Below are 18,013 nucleotides of genomic sequence, written 5' to 3'. Positions count from 1 at the left end.
TATGCCAAGATCCCAGTGGGATCCCATTCTACAGATAAGCAAACTGAGGCTGAACCCACTAACTTGGCTTAGGGCTCTGCACAGATGAGTGGCAGAGGCAGAGACCAAGCCGATACATCCAGTGTTACTAGCTGTAGCTCTCATCGGCCTTGTTCAGCCAAACAGACCAAGTCACATAAATGGACGCTGCAGAACCAAGTCCTCAGGGTGGGTGTTTGTCCGGTAGATGATGGTAAGGACCAGATCCATTTGGGTCTGGATGATGACTTGCTGTGTTCTGGGGCCAGTTTCTAAGCTCTCCAGCCTCTGCCGCTGCGCCTGGCCAGAATGTGAGGATTAAAGTTGACATCTTTGCTCATTGCCTGGTGCAGCCCAGGTGTTCATGACATGGACTGCCCAGCCAGCCTCTGCTACTCCCCCCCTCCCGCCCCCCCGCCCCAAGGGGAACAGCTCTGCTGCTGACTACAGAGACAAGCATGTTTTCTTCCAAACCCAGAGACATGGGTATGCTGGGAGGTGTTTGCAGCCATCCATGTTGCTGCCAGAGAAAACTGAAAATTGAACAGCAGCCCCCTGGTTGTGAGGAAGGGCAGTCAGTGCCTGGCATCAACTCAGACAGGTGCCCAAGTCACCTGGCACTCTCAGGCAAATGCACACTCATACGTGTGTGTGTGTGTGTGTGTGTGTGTGTGTGTGTCCATGCCAACATGGAACTGAATGTTCCTCTTCTATAACCGTGAACTCTGACTTTGGACACTTCAACACATCCTTTGGTTCTCTATATTTTGAGACAGCCTTTGTTTCTTGTGCCGGCACTCTTCCTCTGACTCCCTGTTCCTCTTTTTCTCTGCTCTTTGATAGCCTCTGTGGCTGTAGCTCTTTCTCTTTTCCTCTTACTTTGCCTAGGCTTCCTTGTGCCTCAGACATCACCTCTCTCTGTTTCCATTCTCCGATTCCCAACTTTCTTTTTGCCTTTCTATTGGACTCTCTGCGCCTCTCTGACTCTCTCTGTCTCCTCCTATCTCTGCCTTTCCCCCACCTTTGTCTCTGTTTTCCTGTGACACTCTCCTGGAGATGCTGAAAGTGGCCGCATTGGAAGTGACAAACAGCGCTCCACCAGAATCCACCCCCAGGCTTCGCGAAAGCATCCTCCTCCACCCCCACACCGCCAGGAGCAGCTATTGTGTCTCATTCAGGCCCAGGGAGTTGAGTGGAAGGACCCGGGGGTCTGAGCGCTGACTGCTCTGCCACTCCCCCATTGGCTCCTGGCAGCCTGTGCTCTGTGAGGAGCGCTGAGAGGGCTGAGCGACAGGGGGAGACTCTCATCTATAAAAGGGGAGTAAGGCTCCAGAACTGCCATAGGGGGATTTGGTAGCCCTCACCGCTTCCTCTGTGACACTTCTCTGCGCTAGAGTCAGGGTGCCTTCTGAATCTTGGATCGGCCACCCTACCACCTGATCAGCCAGAAGCCTGCCAGGGACAAAGCAGTAAGCAGGTAAGATCCTCAGGGAGCTCAGGCTTTCTGGCTTTATGCTTGTGCTCCTGATGCTGTGCAGGGGGACCCGTGGGAGCTTGGGCAGGGGGAAGTTAGGTTTGGGTCTGGTTACTCAGCACAGGAAATCATAGTTTCAAGGTGAGTTTACAGAAGCTCAGGGAGTCCAAAGAGCTGTCTGTCCTCTGGAACCCATGCCCTGAACAGTCCTGGAGCCCACAGGTGCTAGCGGGGCTTCGGCTCTGCCACACAGCAGTCCCCACGCTGATCTGAGGAGAAGGGGGCAGCCTGGGTGGAAGACTGAGAGGTTTCACTAATTAGCCTGATCTTAAAGGTCAACGTTCTCACTGGACTTAGCTTACACAGGTTGGGAACGTTAATGCGGTTCAGGACTCTGGCATTTGCCAAGTACCGATCCGCACCATCAATGCATAAATAAGTGCCGTCCCTTTTCACTCTTTTTGAATCACGCTTAATCTCCGACAAGGTGCTGACTTGAGTGGCTTCCTTTGATTTCACTCGGAATGAAGTCTGGGGTTGTTTGGTTGAAAGGGAAGTAGGAAGGAAGGCAAGAGCTCAGGCTGGATACCCAACCTGAGGGGGACTTCCCATGTCAATTTTACTTTGAAAGGACTTGTTGCTTTCCTGGAAATCACAGCCACATTACTGCTGGAGGCAGCTAAGTTAGGCTGGAGGAGGCTCTTTTGAGGAAAGTCACGGGCTCTCTGATAGCAATGCTCATGATTAAAGAAAGTATTGTAGAACCCCAAAGTTTGACATCAGCAAAAAAGCTGGCGAGCTTCAGAGACAGCGACTGTAGTCACCTCCATGACTGAACAGTAAATTCTGTGTCTTGTCACTTTTCCCTGTGTGTGTGTGTGTGTTTCTGAGAACCTCTCAAGATTTACAAGTATCCCTTAATAAAGCCTCCGAGCTCTTTAGGTTATTGGATCTGGTTTCGAGTACCCTCCCACAGAGAGCAGACCTTCATTATCACCCTTCTGCCAAGGGTTGGTGAAATACACATTGCAATCTTTCTAATCTGACAGGCATTGCTGTCAAGATCTGTTGCAAAACCTTTCAGAATGTCAGTCCTTTTCTGTTCCTCGTCACGGAGGCTTCACGACTACGCTCTGCTCACCCTCCTCCCCTGCTCACCTCACCGGTGCTCCCATCCCACCCCATTTTGTCTTTTGTTCTCTTTCTGCAGGTCATTCATCCCCAGGCTTTGAGACCTGCGTGGGGGAACTCTTGAAGCAGCCCCAGCAGGGTGAGTTATGTATGTGTGTGTGCGTGTGTATTGACATAATCCTGAGCCCACTGCTTTGTCCTCTTTTTGCTAAGTGTGATGGGTGGCAGGTGATTCCCCTTGACTCCAGGAGTAGCTGGCAGCTAGGAGTGTGGTGTCTCAATGGATCCACGGATGCTGTATGGTAGGATCCACTGTTTTGACGCAGTAGGCTACTCAAGTGGTTGGATCAGGGCTGTTTGAGAAAACACATGAAAGGGTATGATAACTCTCAGGACTTCTGGAGCCTTACCTCAAGAATTTTCCATGAATTCCCTAAGTGTGTGACCCCTCCTGAGCCTGTGCTGAGTTCAAACCCAATAGTCGTCTATTATTTGCTGGGTGTAACTTTGCAACGATTGCTTTTCCTTTTACGGTCGTAATCTCCTCACCAATATAATGAAGATAATAATAATGTCCTTTCCCTATATCACTGCAAGACTCCCATGGGAGGCTGTATGCGCCTAGCATTTGGTAGGCACTCAGTAAATGCTATTATGGCCACATCTCTGATGACTCAAAATGGCCGGCATCAAAATGAAGCCCTCCGTTCTCTGATAAGGCATCGTCAGTCATCCCATTCCATCCTGCTGCGCGCTCTTCCGGGGAAACCTGACAAAAGTCAAATATTTCTGGGACCAGTGTTTCTCTCCCCACTCCTACAGATGACACCATTGCTTTATCTGCCGCTCCCCACCCCCACCCACCCCTGAACAATGACGTCCCTCCATGACATCCCACCCCACCTCCAGTTATCCTGGCACAACTTTTCCGTTTATCAGATCTCTCCCTCGTTCTCCGAGGGGTCGGCAGTTGCTGGTTTGGTTTCAGAGCGCATCTGAGAAGGTGTGGTCAGCAGCTGGTCTCTCTTCAGCGGTTTGTTCCTCTTGGCTGATAAGTGATTGGCAGATCTTACTAGGTCTGACAAGGTGCTAAGACAGCACACAGCTGACCACAGTAGGGGGAGATTGTAACATCAACTGAGTCCTTTGCAGCTCAGCCTGGACCTCACCCCATACTTCCACAGGGGCTCAGTGGTCCTATCTATGAGACTGGTAACCTGCTGAGGAGTTCCCCTCACCATACCTGCAGATGCCCACTGGCCAGGATGCTTAGCCACTAGCCGCAGACACACTTGCCGGAGAGTAATGTGTCCGCAGTGGCTTCAACTGCCTTTGTCCCCAGTCTTATTCTACTTAACTTGATAAAGGTTTACCGAGCAGTTATTATGTAGCTCAAGAGGCAGAGTGGGGACGGAGCAGGATACCACATTGGCATTGCCTCGTCTTCTTTGCCCCTCCCCTCTCTTTCCCATTCACCCACTTGCCCAGTATCTTCACTGCCAATGACCTTTGGGTAAGACCTGCTCCTATGTCCACACTTTGATACTTGCTGAACAATAGATTGGCTCATTTTCTGCTCAGGACCCAAGCCACACTGCAAACTGATCGCCCGTGCTCTGTCCATGATCGTATCTCAACAAGGAGCACTTCCGAGTTTCAGAGCCTTCCTTCGCCAGCCCCTTGGGAACCCACCAAAACGAGCTTGCTGTTTTCCAGTAAGGTGAAAAGTCCTGAAATTGTTTCATTTTCAGGGGTGCGTGAAAGTCTTGAGGATAGCCTGCGGGACATGCCATGTGCCCTTACACTTTCAGTCAGTTTGTGTAGTCAGCAGATGAACTCTGTGCCTAGTTCCTATCTTTCTGAGCCACTGTATTCCCATCTAAGTGGGGCTGATAGTGCCTAGCATGCTCATGGAGGTTAATTCATGTAAAAGATATAAAGCATTTGGCTGTCAGGTGGGAAATACTGTGAATTCCAGCCTCACCACTAGGGGTGCTGTTTCTCTCAGCCCACAGTTTTCCTCTAGAGCCTAAGCCTTTACTGATAGCCTCTTGAGGAGCCATCTGGAGACATTCTGCCTGACACAGAGCAGTGGCACAATCTTTGATAGATTCTAGGGTGGTTGTCACTGGAGAGTCACAGACCCAGTGATGTGGGTCAAGGAGGGTGTGAGAGCTGAGTCTTCCTGACTCATTGTGTGACCTTAAGCAAGTGACTTCATTCTTACCTTTTCCCATTTCCTCTTCCTCCAAATAGGAATAATCATATGCATACATGGCTCCCAGGGATAATTGTGATGTTAAATCATGCTATTATTATTCAGCCCTGGCTTTTCAAATAAAAATGCTTGCTGCCTCTGGAGCGCTGGCTGACTACAGTAGCAATGTCTCCGAGCGGAGGAGGGGGCAAAAATCAAATCCAAAGAAACCCAACTCTTTCGAGGAACTCTAGATCAAGAGTGAAAACAGTTCCTACTGTGTGCTGGTCCTTCAACAGACACCGTCCAGAGGCACAAGGAGAGAGAGAGCTGGGGGCTGTCTGAGGGGCTCATGGTTTGTTTGACCTCTCAGAGAATATTAAAGTTCCAGGTGATGACACTTTTCCTTAATGGATTCTGCCACCAGCAATGGCTTTGAACTTGCTGGGGTGCAGGATGCAACCTGCCTCTACTGCAGGGAGCCCGCCTGGCCTCCTGTCAGGAGATTATTATTAGATATTATTAGATAATATGTTTGCATGTCTGGAGACATCGAAAAATAAGCTGAAAGCTATCAGACTTGTGTCAGTCAAATGAAATGGGCTCAGCATACTTTCTTGGTGAAGGGTCAGACAGTAACACTTTTGGCTTTGTGGACCACAGAGCCCTTGTTTAAGAAGTTAAGGATGCTTTGTGGCATGTACACATCTGTGGACAGCTGTCAGTGGGGCCAGGGTTCTCCTGATCAATGGAATCCATAGAATCCCATGGAATCTGTGAGTGGAAAGAAAACATTTGGGCCATGTGATTATGGACTAGGGTGTGTCCTGATTACCCTTTTCTGTTTGTTAGGATGGTCAAACCTCTTCCCTCCACCCGTCTTTCTCCACTGCGTGTCCTGAGTATGGCCAAGGACGAATTTTGTAAGTGCCAGGTGAAGTGGATTCATCTGGGAAGGCTCCAACCTACCTTCCCCTGGCTGAGCCTCACCTCATGTTTGCCTTCCTACTTCTGAATCCATTCAAGGCTAAAGCTGCTTTCTCCTCTGTTTGCCACAGTTGGAGACAGTACACAGCAGGTCTAACTTCCCAGTTCTGTCCCTCAGGGACAGCTCCCCTATGAAAAGGTGGAAATCCCTGCCCCATCCTGACTCAGGAGCCACCAACTTTGCTCAGCAATTTGTAAATCCTTTAAAGGTGTCAAAACAAAACAAACAAAACAAAACAAGAAAACCACAGCCTTCATCTTAAAGGGTATAAGAGAGAGTTTATTCTGGAGCCATTTTAAGTGACCGTGGTCTGGGAACACAGATGGAAAATCCACGTTCTGATTTCAGATTCATGAAATTTTATCATTTTATGGAACTAAGAAAGTCAGAAATCAAGGCAAGTTTGAAATACACTGGTGGGTACATCAGAGAGGCAGGTACAGGAAGATAGGGGAGGCTTTTCTGAAGGCCCAAGATGCTATCTGATGACATTCTTAGCTTTTGGGTTGGAAACCAGTGTATCTGCTAAGACAATAGACTCTGGGGGTGGTTTTTTTTTTTTATCTATTAGTCACAGGATATTAGCTCTGACACAGAGGTGGGTAAGGGATGGTTGTTCTGGGAGCTGAAGATAAGAAAACTAGCTTCCATACCGTTAACAATCCAGTCTCTCCACAGTGCAGAACTTCTAATCGGTTCATCAGTCTGTAAATACAGCTTCTTTTCAGGAGTGTGTGTTCACAAGAAGGAGGAAATAAGATGGGGGTTGTCTCAAGGCCATGACACATTCAACCTCAGGGACGGAGCTGATAAGCTGGATCCTCTGTTCACAAGTCAAGAGAACTCAGAGGAGCAACTTCCCTTCTCCAAAAATCATTGACCTCTAGGGATTCTGAGCGAAATCTGTATAAGCTTGCTACATTGTAGCTCCTGAGAAGCAGAGATTGTTACAGGATTGGTATGCTCATGAGGGGCACCTGCTCCCCTTCCTCAGTAGTAGGCCCCCATGCGGGACAGAGAATGTATCCATCACATGTTGGTTCTGTGTCCTTTTGACTCTTTTCCCTTCCTTTGTAGCCCACATAAGACCAGACTGCTGCCTTCATATTTTCTTGTTTAAAGCACCTAGTGTGTGCCAGGCATAGGCTTAGAGTGCCTAAAGCAACCCTCACACTCTTTGTTTCCAGATACACAGCAAGGTCAGTTTTCCCCAAGAGGTGGTTAAGTGGCCAGCTGGAACCTGCGCTCTCCTCACTAACTACACAAACTCAGGGGCCTGCAGCCAGATCGGGTAGGATCTGACCTCGCCTTTCTCAAAATCACTGAACCCTCTTCCCTGTCCCAAACTGCTTCTCCAAATTGTTTGAGTTGGCCATCTAAGGGTGGCAGATACAAGTGTCTGTTAGGTACTCAGCAAGAACAGTGGGGGCCCAGTCTGTGTGTGTGTGTGTGTGTGTGTATCCCACATGACTATGGTCAATGTAAGATGCAGGACTAATGTCTCAAAGGCTTTAGATGTTTTTTCCAAACAAGTTGGAAATCAAGCTTTTTTTTTAATTTAAAATTTTTCTACTTTTAAAATGTCTGTTTATTCACTCACCAAATTTACATGGATCTCCTGGTCTCATCTGAATTCTGGGAGATGATCCATTCATCTGTTCAGCTACTCATCCATCTACCCATCCATCCATCCTTCCATCCATCCATTACTGCACGCATCAATCCATCCATGCATTAATCATACAAATTGGTCTTCTCATGGCATTTTGAACAAATGAAAACTATAGCTAGGCCCATGAGGCTGGCACAAACTGGCCTCTGCCCTCTTCTTGGCATTTAGTACTCCAGTGTCTCCTTTACATATTTTTCTCAATGTGGCCTGCTTCTCATGGTCAAATATACCCCACACACTCATAGGCAGGAGCTTTGTCTTTACCAAATCACCTCTTGTGTTAGACTCAGATGGTCAGACACAATTCTGTGCTGGGGCTAGCATGGGTGGCTGCAGGAGATTCAGGGAGGGATCATGTCCAGACAGACTCCTTGGTTGTAATACCTGAGGCTGAATTCTAAAGAATGCATGAGAGTCAGGTCAAAAGGTAAGTGGGAGTGGGTGACAGCTGTGCAAGGCAGAGGGAACGCTGTATGCAAGGGTTGGTTGTATAGCATGTGTCCTTGGCTATGGAATGTAAGTGGCTTGGATGAGCCCAGGTCAGGCCGAGCTCACATCAGGATGCTGGTGTTGTGTGTACTTGCTAGGATGCTGTGAACACATCTCTTTGCACCTCCATGTTCTCTCCTCTACAGGAATAATATTGGTTTCAGCCTTATGGGGTTGTCTTGAGGATGTACAGGATGGAGCACAGGCATGCGTAGTGCGCACTTCACAAACACAGGCTCTTTGTGTTGTGAGGGATGCTGAGAATGGTCAGAAGGGTCAGACCTTTGGAAGGCATTTCAGAGCCTGAAGGGCTGGCACAGAGCTGGGTAGCAGCACAGTCAGAGGGGAGGAAGTGTCAGAAGAGGCCTCTGGCTACTGTGCAGATTGTGTTTAGGGGGATACGCTTGGATCTGCTCCAGAACCAGGCAGAGGCTGAAGGCTGCAGGGTGGAGCAGCCTGGGAAGTCATCAGTGGACATGAAGGCACAGTCTGCAGTAGACTGTCCAAGTGCCAGTCGCCCTTGGCCCCGGGGGAGTCTGTAAAGCAGGCATGGTAATGGTGCTCGTGCCTTGAGTTGCTGTGTATGTGGTTAGTTCAGGAGGCTGCTCAGAATGGCAGGTACTTAGCTACTTCATCACCTATATTCTCACACAGAAGCTAAGATGCTGGCACCAGTTTTGTACAGAGAGGTTGAGTCTATTATAGAGCTCATTGGTATGGGAAGTCTCCCAACAGGTTGCTCAAATCCTATAACAGACCAGACCTGCTTTGATCAGCATCAGAGGGGAAAAAAAAAAAAAGAGCCATTTATTTTATCTGCATGGAAATGGTGCATTCATTTGCCCGGACCTTTGGTTTTGCTCATCTGATAGAACGCAGGAGAAACCCCAGGGGCACAGAGACTCTCAGGCTATCTGAGTACAGTTCTGTGTTTTTCCACTCCGAGCTTCCCTGTGCCAGCAGCAGTTGAGCCAGTCTGGGAGAAGCACATGGGCCTGCAGTTGTATGATTTCCCAAGCTTCTAAGCCCCAATTTTCTCACCTCTATCGTGGGCACATCATACTCACCCCTGAGTTGCTCTGCGGATTGTTGCTGGGGGCTCATAGAAGATTTAGCTGCTGCTGACTCAAACCTGTTCTGCAAACTGCAATTATGAGGTGGAGAGTCGACAGAGTGGGCCTGCGCCCCCCAGCTTCATTCACTGCTCAGAGCAGGATGTGGGCAGCTCTCTGCAGTACCAGCGCCCCCCCCCCCCCAGGGGCTTAGGATGGAAGACTCTCAATAACGGCAACTGAGAGGAGACCGTGTACATTAAGAGAGGATACTTGTCTTGGGGTATTCCAGGTTTTTGGCTCATGGCTGGGATCTTTGGAGCCCCTGAGCATCAGAAGAAACAGAGCAGTTCTCAGGAACCCGGAGGGAAGGTGGACACTGCTTCTTACCTTGGAGGCAGTAGATCAGGATGTCTGGGTGGGAAGAGCTTAAAATCCCCAGATAGCTGCCCAGGAGTCCCCGGGGCATCACAGCTCCACTTGTAAGAACACACAGTGATTTGACTTCTAACGAACTGTCTGATGAGGCGGAAGTGATGCTTCAGTTGTTAAGAGTGAACCCACGTTTCGTTCCCAGGACCCATGTTAGTCACCTCACAACTGCCTGTCGCTCTCGCTCTTGGGGATGCAGAGTACCTTCTGCTGGCCTCCAAGGGCACCTGAAATTATAGCATATATCATACCCCTCACACACACATAGACATATAATTAAAAATAAAATAAAAACCTTTTTAAAAATTGACTATGAAAGGGACTTGAACTTTTTGCTTTAATTCAATATAGTCACATCATTTTTCGTTTTCCTCCCCCCTTCAAGTCCTTTTCATGTCACCTCCCTCCAGCCCCTCCCATAGTCACCCCCTCAAAAGGGACAACTTCTTGTTTTTCTTTTTTATTGGATATTTTCTTTATTTACATTTCAAATGTTATCCCCTTTCCTGGTTTTCTCCCTTCTGGAAACCCCTTATCCCACCCTCCCTCCCCCTGCTTCTATGAGGGTGTTCCTCCACCCACTTACCCACCCACTCCCACCTCCCTGCCTTCGATTCCCCTACACTGGGGCATCTATCAAGCCTTCGTAAGACCAAGGACCTCTCCTCCCATCGATGCATGAAAGGCCATCCTCTGCTACATATGCAGCTGGAGCCATGTGTACTCCTTGGTTGGTGGCTTAGTAAAGGACAACTTTTAATAGACTTTTTAAAAAAATGAACCATCGGCTCATCTGCCAAGCATTTGCAAAGGGCCGACTATGTGCTGGCTGGAGTTTTAAATGCTAGGATAAGTAGTTAAGTCAGCTAAGTTCTGTGCCTTTGAGAGCTAATGTTCTAGTTGGGGAAATGATAAAAGCAGATACCTCAGCTGGTGGGAGCCTGTGACATTTACTTTATTTAATGCAAGAAAGGAAGTCTTGTGAAAACCTGAGGTCCGGTACGCCAGACAGAGGGGGAGAGTACGCGTCCAGAGGCAGGAACCGGCTTAGCCTGTTTGAGGCCCACAACAAGTACTTCGGAGAGGGCAAGAGATAGTCTGTGTTCAGAGAGTTTGTGTGTGTGCATGCATGAGTGTGTGTGTGTGTGTGTGTGTGTGTGTGTGTGTGTGCATCAAGGGGCAAAGCGCTCACACAGCTAGTTAGGGGGTGCACCAATGTGATGGAAGAGGTACAAGTTGCTGACAGGTGAAACCTAATCAAGGAAAGATAAGTAACAAGAAGACAGGAAAGGTTCTCCAAGAAGAGGAAACAGTATGCGCAAGACCAGGAGGTGAGGCAGAACCTGGCACAGCCATGAAAGTAGATTTCAGGTTTGATGTTGGGATTAGGGAGGGGGCCAGACTGGGGGGATGTGTGACAGTGAGGCAGAGGGGGAAGACTCACTCTACCTAATGGTCACCATCTCAGAATTAATGGCCGAGGAGGATAGTTCATGAGATAATTAGGGAAGCCAAGGAGGGAGGTCAGCATCGAGAGGGGTGAAAGTGAAGGAGTTGTCAGAGTGAAGGGCAGTGCTGAAGTCAAAGAGGAGCGTTCCAAAGACCTTGGGAAGAGCAGAAAGAGCAGGGTGTCTGTCAGCAGGACAGTGCTTGCTTCTATGTCCAGCGTCCAGCCTGGGGACTCAGCACATAGGGACAGACCTGGAGGTTGGTTGTTCGTCACAGTGTGACTTGAAGGTGGACAGACCAGATCAATCCCTGACTTACTGGCTTTCTAGCTGTGTGGAACCATTTTCCCATGCCTCAGTTTCTCCATCTGTCAGGTGAAGACTACAGCATAGCCTGCCTCACAGAGCTATTACATGGATTGTCTACAGAGAGAAGATCCCAGGAAGCAGCGATTACTCAGCTCTCATCCCTTCCTGAGTCCTTGGCCTTGACTCCTTGGTTCCCTCCCCAGCTTCCGTGTCCTTGACGACAGGGTGGGAAGGAGAATGCCTGCCTCGTGCTGCTCTTACGCCACACACTAGTAAGAGATGGCCTTGTCCGCTTCAGACACACTTCACCATCTTGTCCTTTCTCTCCAGCAGACGAGCGAGACAGAATGGCGTGGTCCCAGCTGATGCTGGCAGCTTGCCTCCTTGTGATACCCTCTAATGTTACGGCGGACTGCCTGTCCCTGTGCTCCCTGTGTGCAGTGAGGACTCAGGATGGGCCCCATCCCATCAACCCCCTGGTAGGTCTCAGCAAGGTTTCTCCATGTTATTCTATTTGTGGGCAGAGCCCAGAGAGGGGCGGTTGCTATGCCTCTGCCACAGTGCGTGGCATGAACAGCTAGGTACCAAGGTCTGAGGTTGTCTAGTTCCCTCTGCATTCTAGACTTCATTACCATGGCTCCCCAAGGCTACACAGAGGCTATGTCTCCAGGCAGCCAAGCGCCTGGCAACAGGGTGTAGACCATGGTGTACTCGCTCTCTCTGCCATCTGAAGCGCTGGGTACACATTCCAAAGCTTCCTTTCCTGACTGGTAGGCACCTCCAAATTCAGTCTCCTGGCAGAAGCTCTCACCATGACATTCTCAGAATCTGCTTCGTGGGGCTGGGGCTCTCCTGGGCCTGGGCCTTTTCTCCTAGCTTGCTGACATTATTTTGACGTCATGCTTTCTCCCATGCCTCACCTGGCAGTAGTGTTTGTTGGCTGACAGCGGTGGACAACACTCAGGCTCGGGTTCTGGCCCTTTCTTGCTCCCTTACTCTGGAACTCTCTCCTGAGTCTTATTTTCCTCATCTATAAACTGAGCGTTGATTCCCTGAGACCATGATTAATGTTTAATATCTGACTGGGAGCAAGGTGTGGTGGCGCACGCCTTTAATCCCAGCACTCGGGAGGCAGAGGCAGGCAGATTTCTGAGTTCGAGGCCAGCCTAGTCTACAGAGTGAGTTCCAGGACAGCCAGGGCTATACAGAGAAACCCTGGCTCAAAAACCTATATCCATCACACAGTATGTCTGTGCTCACTCTTAGGAAAGCAGTGTGGCTAAGCATGGGGACTCCAGCCTCAGACCTTCAGAGTGTTGCTCCTCACTGTCAACATCATTAGAGTCATGGAGGTGACTGAATGCTCCCTACAGAACTATGATGTAGATCTTATACCCCCCAACACATGCCCCCTCAGGTGTGATGAGCCCTTCCATCCCCCATGCACATTCTTTCTGCTCTTTTGAAAAGCTTTCAGTCTCTAAAGTGTTAGCAGTCCCCTCCATGCCTGATAGAGGTCGGGAGAGCAACTATGCCCTTTGAAAGAGCAAAAGCTATGCGCGGGGCAATCGGAAGATCTTGCTTCTACTTTTGGCCTTGCCACCCGTGTCTCTGTGCCTTTGGGATAGCTGCCTAGGCTCTGTAAGTCTAATTTCTCACATGACGAAGCTCTTGCATCCTTTCAGATTTGCTCCCTGGAGTGCCAGGACCTGGTGCCGCCCTCAGAGGAGTGGGAAACATGCCGGGGCTTCTTGTCTTTTCTCACCCTGTCTGTCTCTGGGCTCCGTGGCAAGGATGACTTGGAAGATGAGGTTGCTTTGGAAGAAGGCTACAGTGCACTGGCCAAGCTCTTGGAACCCGTCCTGAAGGAGCTGGAGAAAAGCCGACTCCTTACCAGCGTCCCAGAGGAAAAGTTCAGGGGTCTCTCTGGCAGCTTTGGCAACGGAAAAGAATCTGAGCTGGCGGGTGCTGACCGGATGAATGATGAAGCGGCACAGGCGGGCGCACTCCATTTCAATGCGGAGGACTTGAGAAAACAGGCCAAACGCTATGGCGGCTTTTTGCGCAAATACCCCAAGAGGAGCTCTGAGATGGCCGAGGACGAGGACGGGGGCCAGGATGGGGATCAGGTAGGGCATGAGGACCTGTACAAACGCTATGGGGGCTTCCTGCGGCGCATTCGCCCCAAGCTGAAGTGGGACAACCAGAAGCGCTATGGTGGTTTCCTGCGGCGTCAGTTCAAGGTGGTGACGCGGTCCCAGGAGAACCCCAATACCTATTCTGAAGATTTAGATGTTTGATGCATAACACTTCCCCTCTATGGAGTTGGGTCTGCCCCGCTTCCTGTACTAGAGCTCCCTGCTTCATCCTCTTGTGTTTGTTCTTCTGCTTGCTCCATTCAGCACGCCCATGAAAACACCTAAGCCCACCCCAACCCTGTTCTACTTGTTTTCAGGCAGGGACAGGGAAGAGTGGAGATCCCCTGCCAATAGGCCCAGTGTCTGGCTCAAACCCCAAGACCTCTAAACTACCACTACTAGTGGTGGCTTTTTGACATCAGGTAACCGCTCTGTCCCTGTGACCCCTGCCCACCCCAAAATCCAGAGAAACTTGTTCTTTATACCTATAGGTCTGTGGTTTCCAAACTTCACTGATCTCATGAAGAAGAAAAATGAGCACTCTCTGGCAGTATTAACTGTGAACCATGAGACATGCAGTGTAGAAACATAAAACCAGATACATGCAAATGAGGATCCTAACTGTATTCTCAGCCACAGAGGCTCTTCTTACGAACCCTACCCTGGAGGCCACAGGCTAAATGAAAAGCCTTTTCAAGGACAGGGATTATAACCCTAGAGAGGCCGGGCCTCTAGCATGCTAATTGTCTGTGCATCCAGAGTCCTCATGGTTTCAAACGTGTCCTGGAAAAGCCCAGCTCCTAGACCCTGGTTAGGGCGGTGCCTTTCCCAAGGATGAAATCCCCTTGCTCATGATGAAAATCCATCCTTCTGACGGCTGAAGTGATAAGGGGGGAGCAAAGCAAACTAATTTGTTCTGTACAACAAATTCAGAATTTGGGCCAGTTCCCACAGCCCTCATTACAAACGATCAGTATCCCACTTCTAGCCCACGAGTAACTGAATCGGAGTGGAGCCGATGCGGCTGAGCACAGCTGTGCTCTTCAGTAGGAGTTGGCTGCGGGAGCCGGAGCCATTTGGCTGAGCCATTTGGCCCAGTGTAGGCACTGGCACTGGGAAGGGGATCCAGAAGCGGTAGCTGAAGGAGAGACTGTCCCGCCTCAACACTACATAGGGCCTCATTCTCTCTGTCTCCAAATAAAAGCAGAGGAAGAAGACAACTGAATGTTCGGGATCAAGTGGATTCGTGTAACCGGTAGTCAGAGACAAGGAAGACCCTCTTTGTTTCACCTCCCCATCTCCGGGCAGGGATTTAGATGATGAGTTAAGGAGATGGGGCTGGACAAGAGAGAAAGCCGACTGGATTTGCCTATTTGATAGGGAATAGACTGGATTTGCTTATTTGCTTAATATATCTTGAGTGTCCCTCTCCACACACAGGCCACAGCCTGTAGAACCCTTAATGTGTTCTGAAATGTGTAGATTGTTTTACGGTGACTTGTGTGCTGCTTAAAAATCACATTTATCCAACCTACTTGGAACATGTGATCCTTAATAGGTCTGTGTAGTTTCCTGCTTCTCTGGTATAATAAATAAAGTTACGCGGATGGCTTGCTGTGTTTGCATGAATATATTTGCATCGTCTCCAGAAAAAGTGTATGGCAATATATATATATATATTAGATACTTACACAAGCACACACACATGTATAGCTGTATTGGAGGATTGAACCTAGTTCCTCAGGCATGATAGGCAAACACCACCAAGCCATAGCTCCAGCCCCTGTAGTCATAATAGAAAATACAGTGTGGAATAACAAAAAGCAAGAAAGCGAGTGTTTCACAGATTCACATCTGTAAATTGAGTCTGTGTAACTTTGGGCAAGTCATTGACCTCTCTGGACCTTACTTCTTATTTCTATAAAATAAAGATGAATAGGGCAGTGTTAGTAGTGTGGATGAGAGGATCAGATGAAATCAAACATGTAAAGTTCCCAGCACTTAGTAGGTTCAGTAAATGAGAGTTTCCTTTCCCCTGTGGTCTTAAGGAACAATGGCAAAGTTGGGGCATTTGGCAACAAACTAGGGAGGACAGAGAGGGGTGCTGCAGCCTCAGGGGCCACTTCCTGTGTAGGGAAACCAGAACAAGTCACAGATGTTCCTAACAAGAGTAAATGTGTTAGTGGCAAGCATATACTGTCCTCTGCTAAGCAGGCATCCATCACTGAGTGGTGCACATAAGGTGTCTTTATGTGGGATGTGTCCAAATGGCTGTAAATGTGGGCTCCGTGGGACCCTTGCTTAGAGTGACTTTCCAGAAAGCACAGGGCCAAGCGTGTGACACTCATTCTTTATTCATTTAATGAGGTACTAATTGAAAGCCTACTGTGTCTGAAAGACCTGTTGCTAGGTGCTGGAAGTGCAGGAGACAGCGTGGACATGTTCTCTGTTCTTACAATGTCATAGAAATCCCGCTTTGGGAACTGCACTCCAAAGGCTCAGCCTTATTCATAACTTTGCCAGCAGACAATGTACCACACTGCTTTGTTTAAGTGTGTAGTTTCTTACAGTTTTTATAGTTTAAGCAACAGGGTTGAATTCTCCGACCACCTCAGGGTCCTCTCCGGGTCCCATGACCACTGATAGGAAGTGTCTACTGTAGTTCAATCATGTCTGCAGACATGGGCATTGCTGGGAATCATTAGGACATATTGCGTTAGGAAACAGGGTTTGATGTCTAACCAGACAGCTGTGTCAACTATTTCTTAAGGTAGATTTACAGGCATTTGCTTTTCCTAAGGCAAAAGGAAAGAGATTGAACCAAAGCTGGCCAGAGCATAAATTTCAGAACTCAGTAAAATATGACTCATTCTATCTCTGCTTAGTCCTACTGCTCTCCGACTGAAACTCTTAAGGTGTTAGCAGTGCATGGCAGCAGTAAGACTGTCTTAGGTGCTTATTAATTACTCAATATTTAGGATAGATAAATAATATGTAATATTCAATATATAATATACAATATAGTATATAATAAATGATATATGATATATATTCCTTTTTCAACAAGTTAGAGGATCAACAAGTAAGGACAAATACTAGCACTTGCTATAAAGAAAATAATTGAAGCTGGGCATGGTGGTGCACGCCTTTAATCCCAGCACTTGGGAGGCAGAGGCAGGCGGATTTCTGAGTTCGAGGCCAGCCTGGTCTACAGAGTGAGTTCCAGGACAGCCAGGGTAATACAGAGAAACCCTGTCTCGAAAAAAACAAGCAAACAAAACAAAAACAAAAACAAAAACAAAAAAGAAAATAATTGGGCTGCAGAATTGAAGGACAGTAAAAATGTCCAGGAAATCCTTCTCTTTCTTTCTTGGTGGTCACAGGAAATGAAGTCTGAAGGAGCCTGAGTTTTGAACTCATTTCATCCAGCCACACCCAGGTCCAAAGCAGACACTTAAATCTGCCTGAACACATTTGTAGACAGACACTTCTCAGCATTGCCCTCCACTTTGGTGGGCCAGAGTGTCATCGCTATCACTTTTACCCACTGGGTCCTGACCCTGCTGTCTGTCAGCCTGGAATGCTCTTTAGGGAAGACCTTTCTGTCACTTCCAAACAAGTGTCTTATGACTATGACAAATGTCTTATGACTACAACAGGCAATTTGTTGGCTTATGAAATGCAAACACCGGCAACGTCTGCTTCAGGTAGAACTGGAACAAGGTACTCTCTGAGGACTTGAGGACCTGCCATCAGGAGGTTCCTTCTCTTCAGTGGTTAAGGCTCCTTATATTGTTCAGGTGGCTTCTAAAAGTTCCAGGCCTTGCCACCAATGCAGGTTTCTGTTTTATGCATTGTTTTCACAGCTACCCTAGCCAATGCTTTATTACACCTCTTCAGCAGCTTTTGGATCTTATGATCAATAACGAGCTACTTCCAGTCATCACAGATAGGTTTGTGGGGTGCCCTGATTGGTCAGAGCATGAACATCATGGAGATAAAGGGCTGGCTCAAGGTGGGTGGGGATGGGGGACTGGATCATGTTTCCCAGCAGGTAGGGAATGTGCCAAACCACACAGCAGCGAATCTCTCTCCAGCGAGTAGAGGGACTGGTGGGGACAGGGAGAGCTGGCAAGCAGATGCTGTGGGGAATGTGCAAGAGACTTCAGACATCTGGCTCTGCATGATGGCTCTCAGTTGGAGCTAAGTAATTATAAAAGAGGATTACAATATACACAGCTGTGTGCTTGACACCAGACATCCCTCTCGCACCACTTTATGATTTCATTTTTCAATTTCTGAAAAAATGAGAGCTAGTCCTTAAAATTTCCCCTATATGGGACTCCACAGGATGACCAACAGAGTCAACTAAACTGAACCCTTGGGGCTCCCCGACACTGAGCCACCAACCAAAGAGCAAGCACAGGCTGGACCTAGGTCTCCCACACACATGTAGCAGATGTGCAGCTTGCTTTTCATGTGAGACCCCCAACAATTGGAGCAGGCTTACCCTGATTCTGTTGCCTGACTGTGAATCCCGTTCCCCTAACTGGGCTGCCTCATCTGGTCTTAGTAGTCTAGTCTCAGTGGGAGAGGATATGCCTAGTCCTGCAGTGACTTGATGAGCCAGAGTGGGTTGGTACCCAGGGAGGGCCTCCCCCTCTC

General features: G+C 48.6%; 1 protein-coding gene across 2 annotated transcripts; it reads left to right on the top strand.

The window, feature by feature from the left end:
- The first annotated feature begins 1,377 nt into the window (after window positions 1–1,377).
- On the top strand, window positions 1,378–14,907 carry Pdyn (prodynorphin). Of its 2 annotated transcripts, none has more exons than XM_029536694.1 (4): window positions 1,378–1,495; window positions 2,703–2,762; window positions 11,544–11,689; window positions 12,896–14,907. In XM_029536694.1, exons 3-4 carry the CDS (start codon window positions 11,558–11,560, stop codon window positions 13,508–13,510), a joined length of 747 nt encoding a protein of 248 aa, XP_029392554.1. In that variant the 5' UTR covers window positions 1,378–1,495; window positions 2,703–2,762; window positions 11,544–11,557; the 3' UTR covers window positions 13,511–14,907. The 2 variants fall into 2 exon arrangements, with proteins under 2 accessions (XP_029392554.1, XP_021050608.1); XM_021194949.2 differs by having other exon boundaries at window positions 11,541–11,689.
- The last annotated feature ends 3,106 nt before the right edge of the window (window positions 14,908–18,013 follow it).

The sequence above is a fragment of the Mus pahari genome, chromosome 3 (assembly GCF_900095145.1).
Source record: "Mus pahari chromosome 3, PAHARI_EIJ_v1.1, whole genome shotgun sequence".
NCBI classification, from domain to species: Eukaryota; Metazoa; Chordata; class Mammalia; order Rodentia; family Muridae; genus Mus; species Mus pahari.
This window is presented reverse-complemented; position numbering and strand designations above follow the sequence as displayed.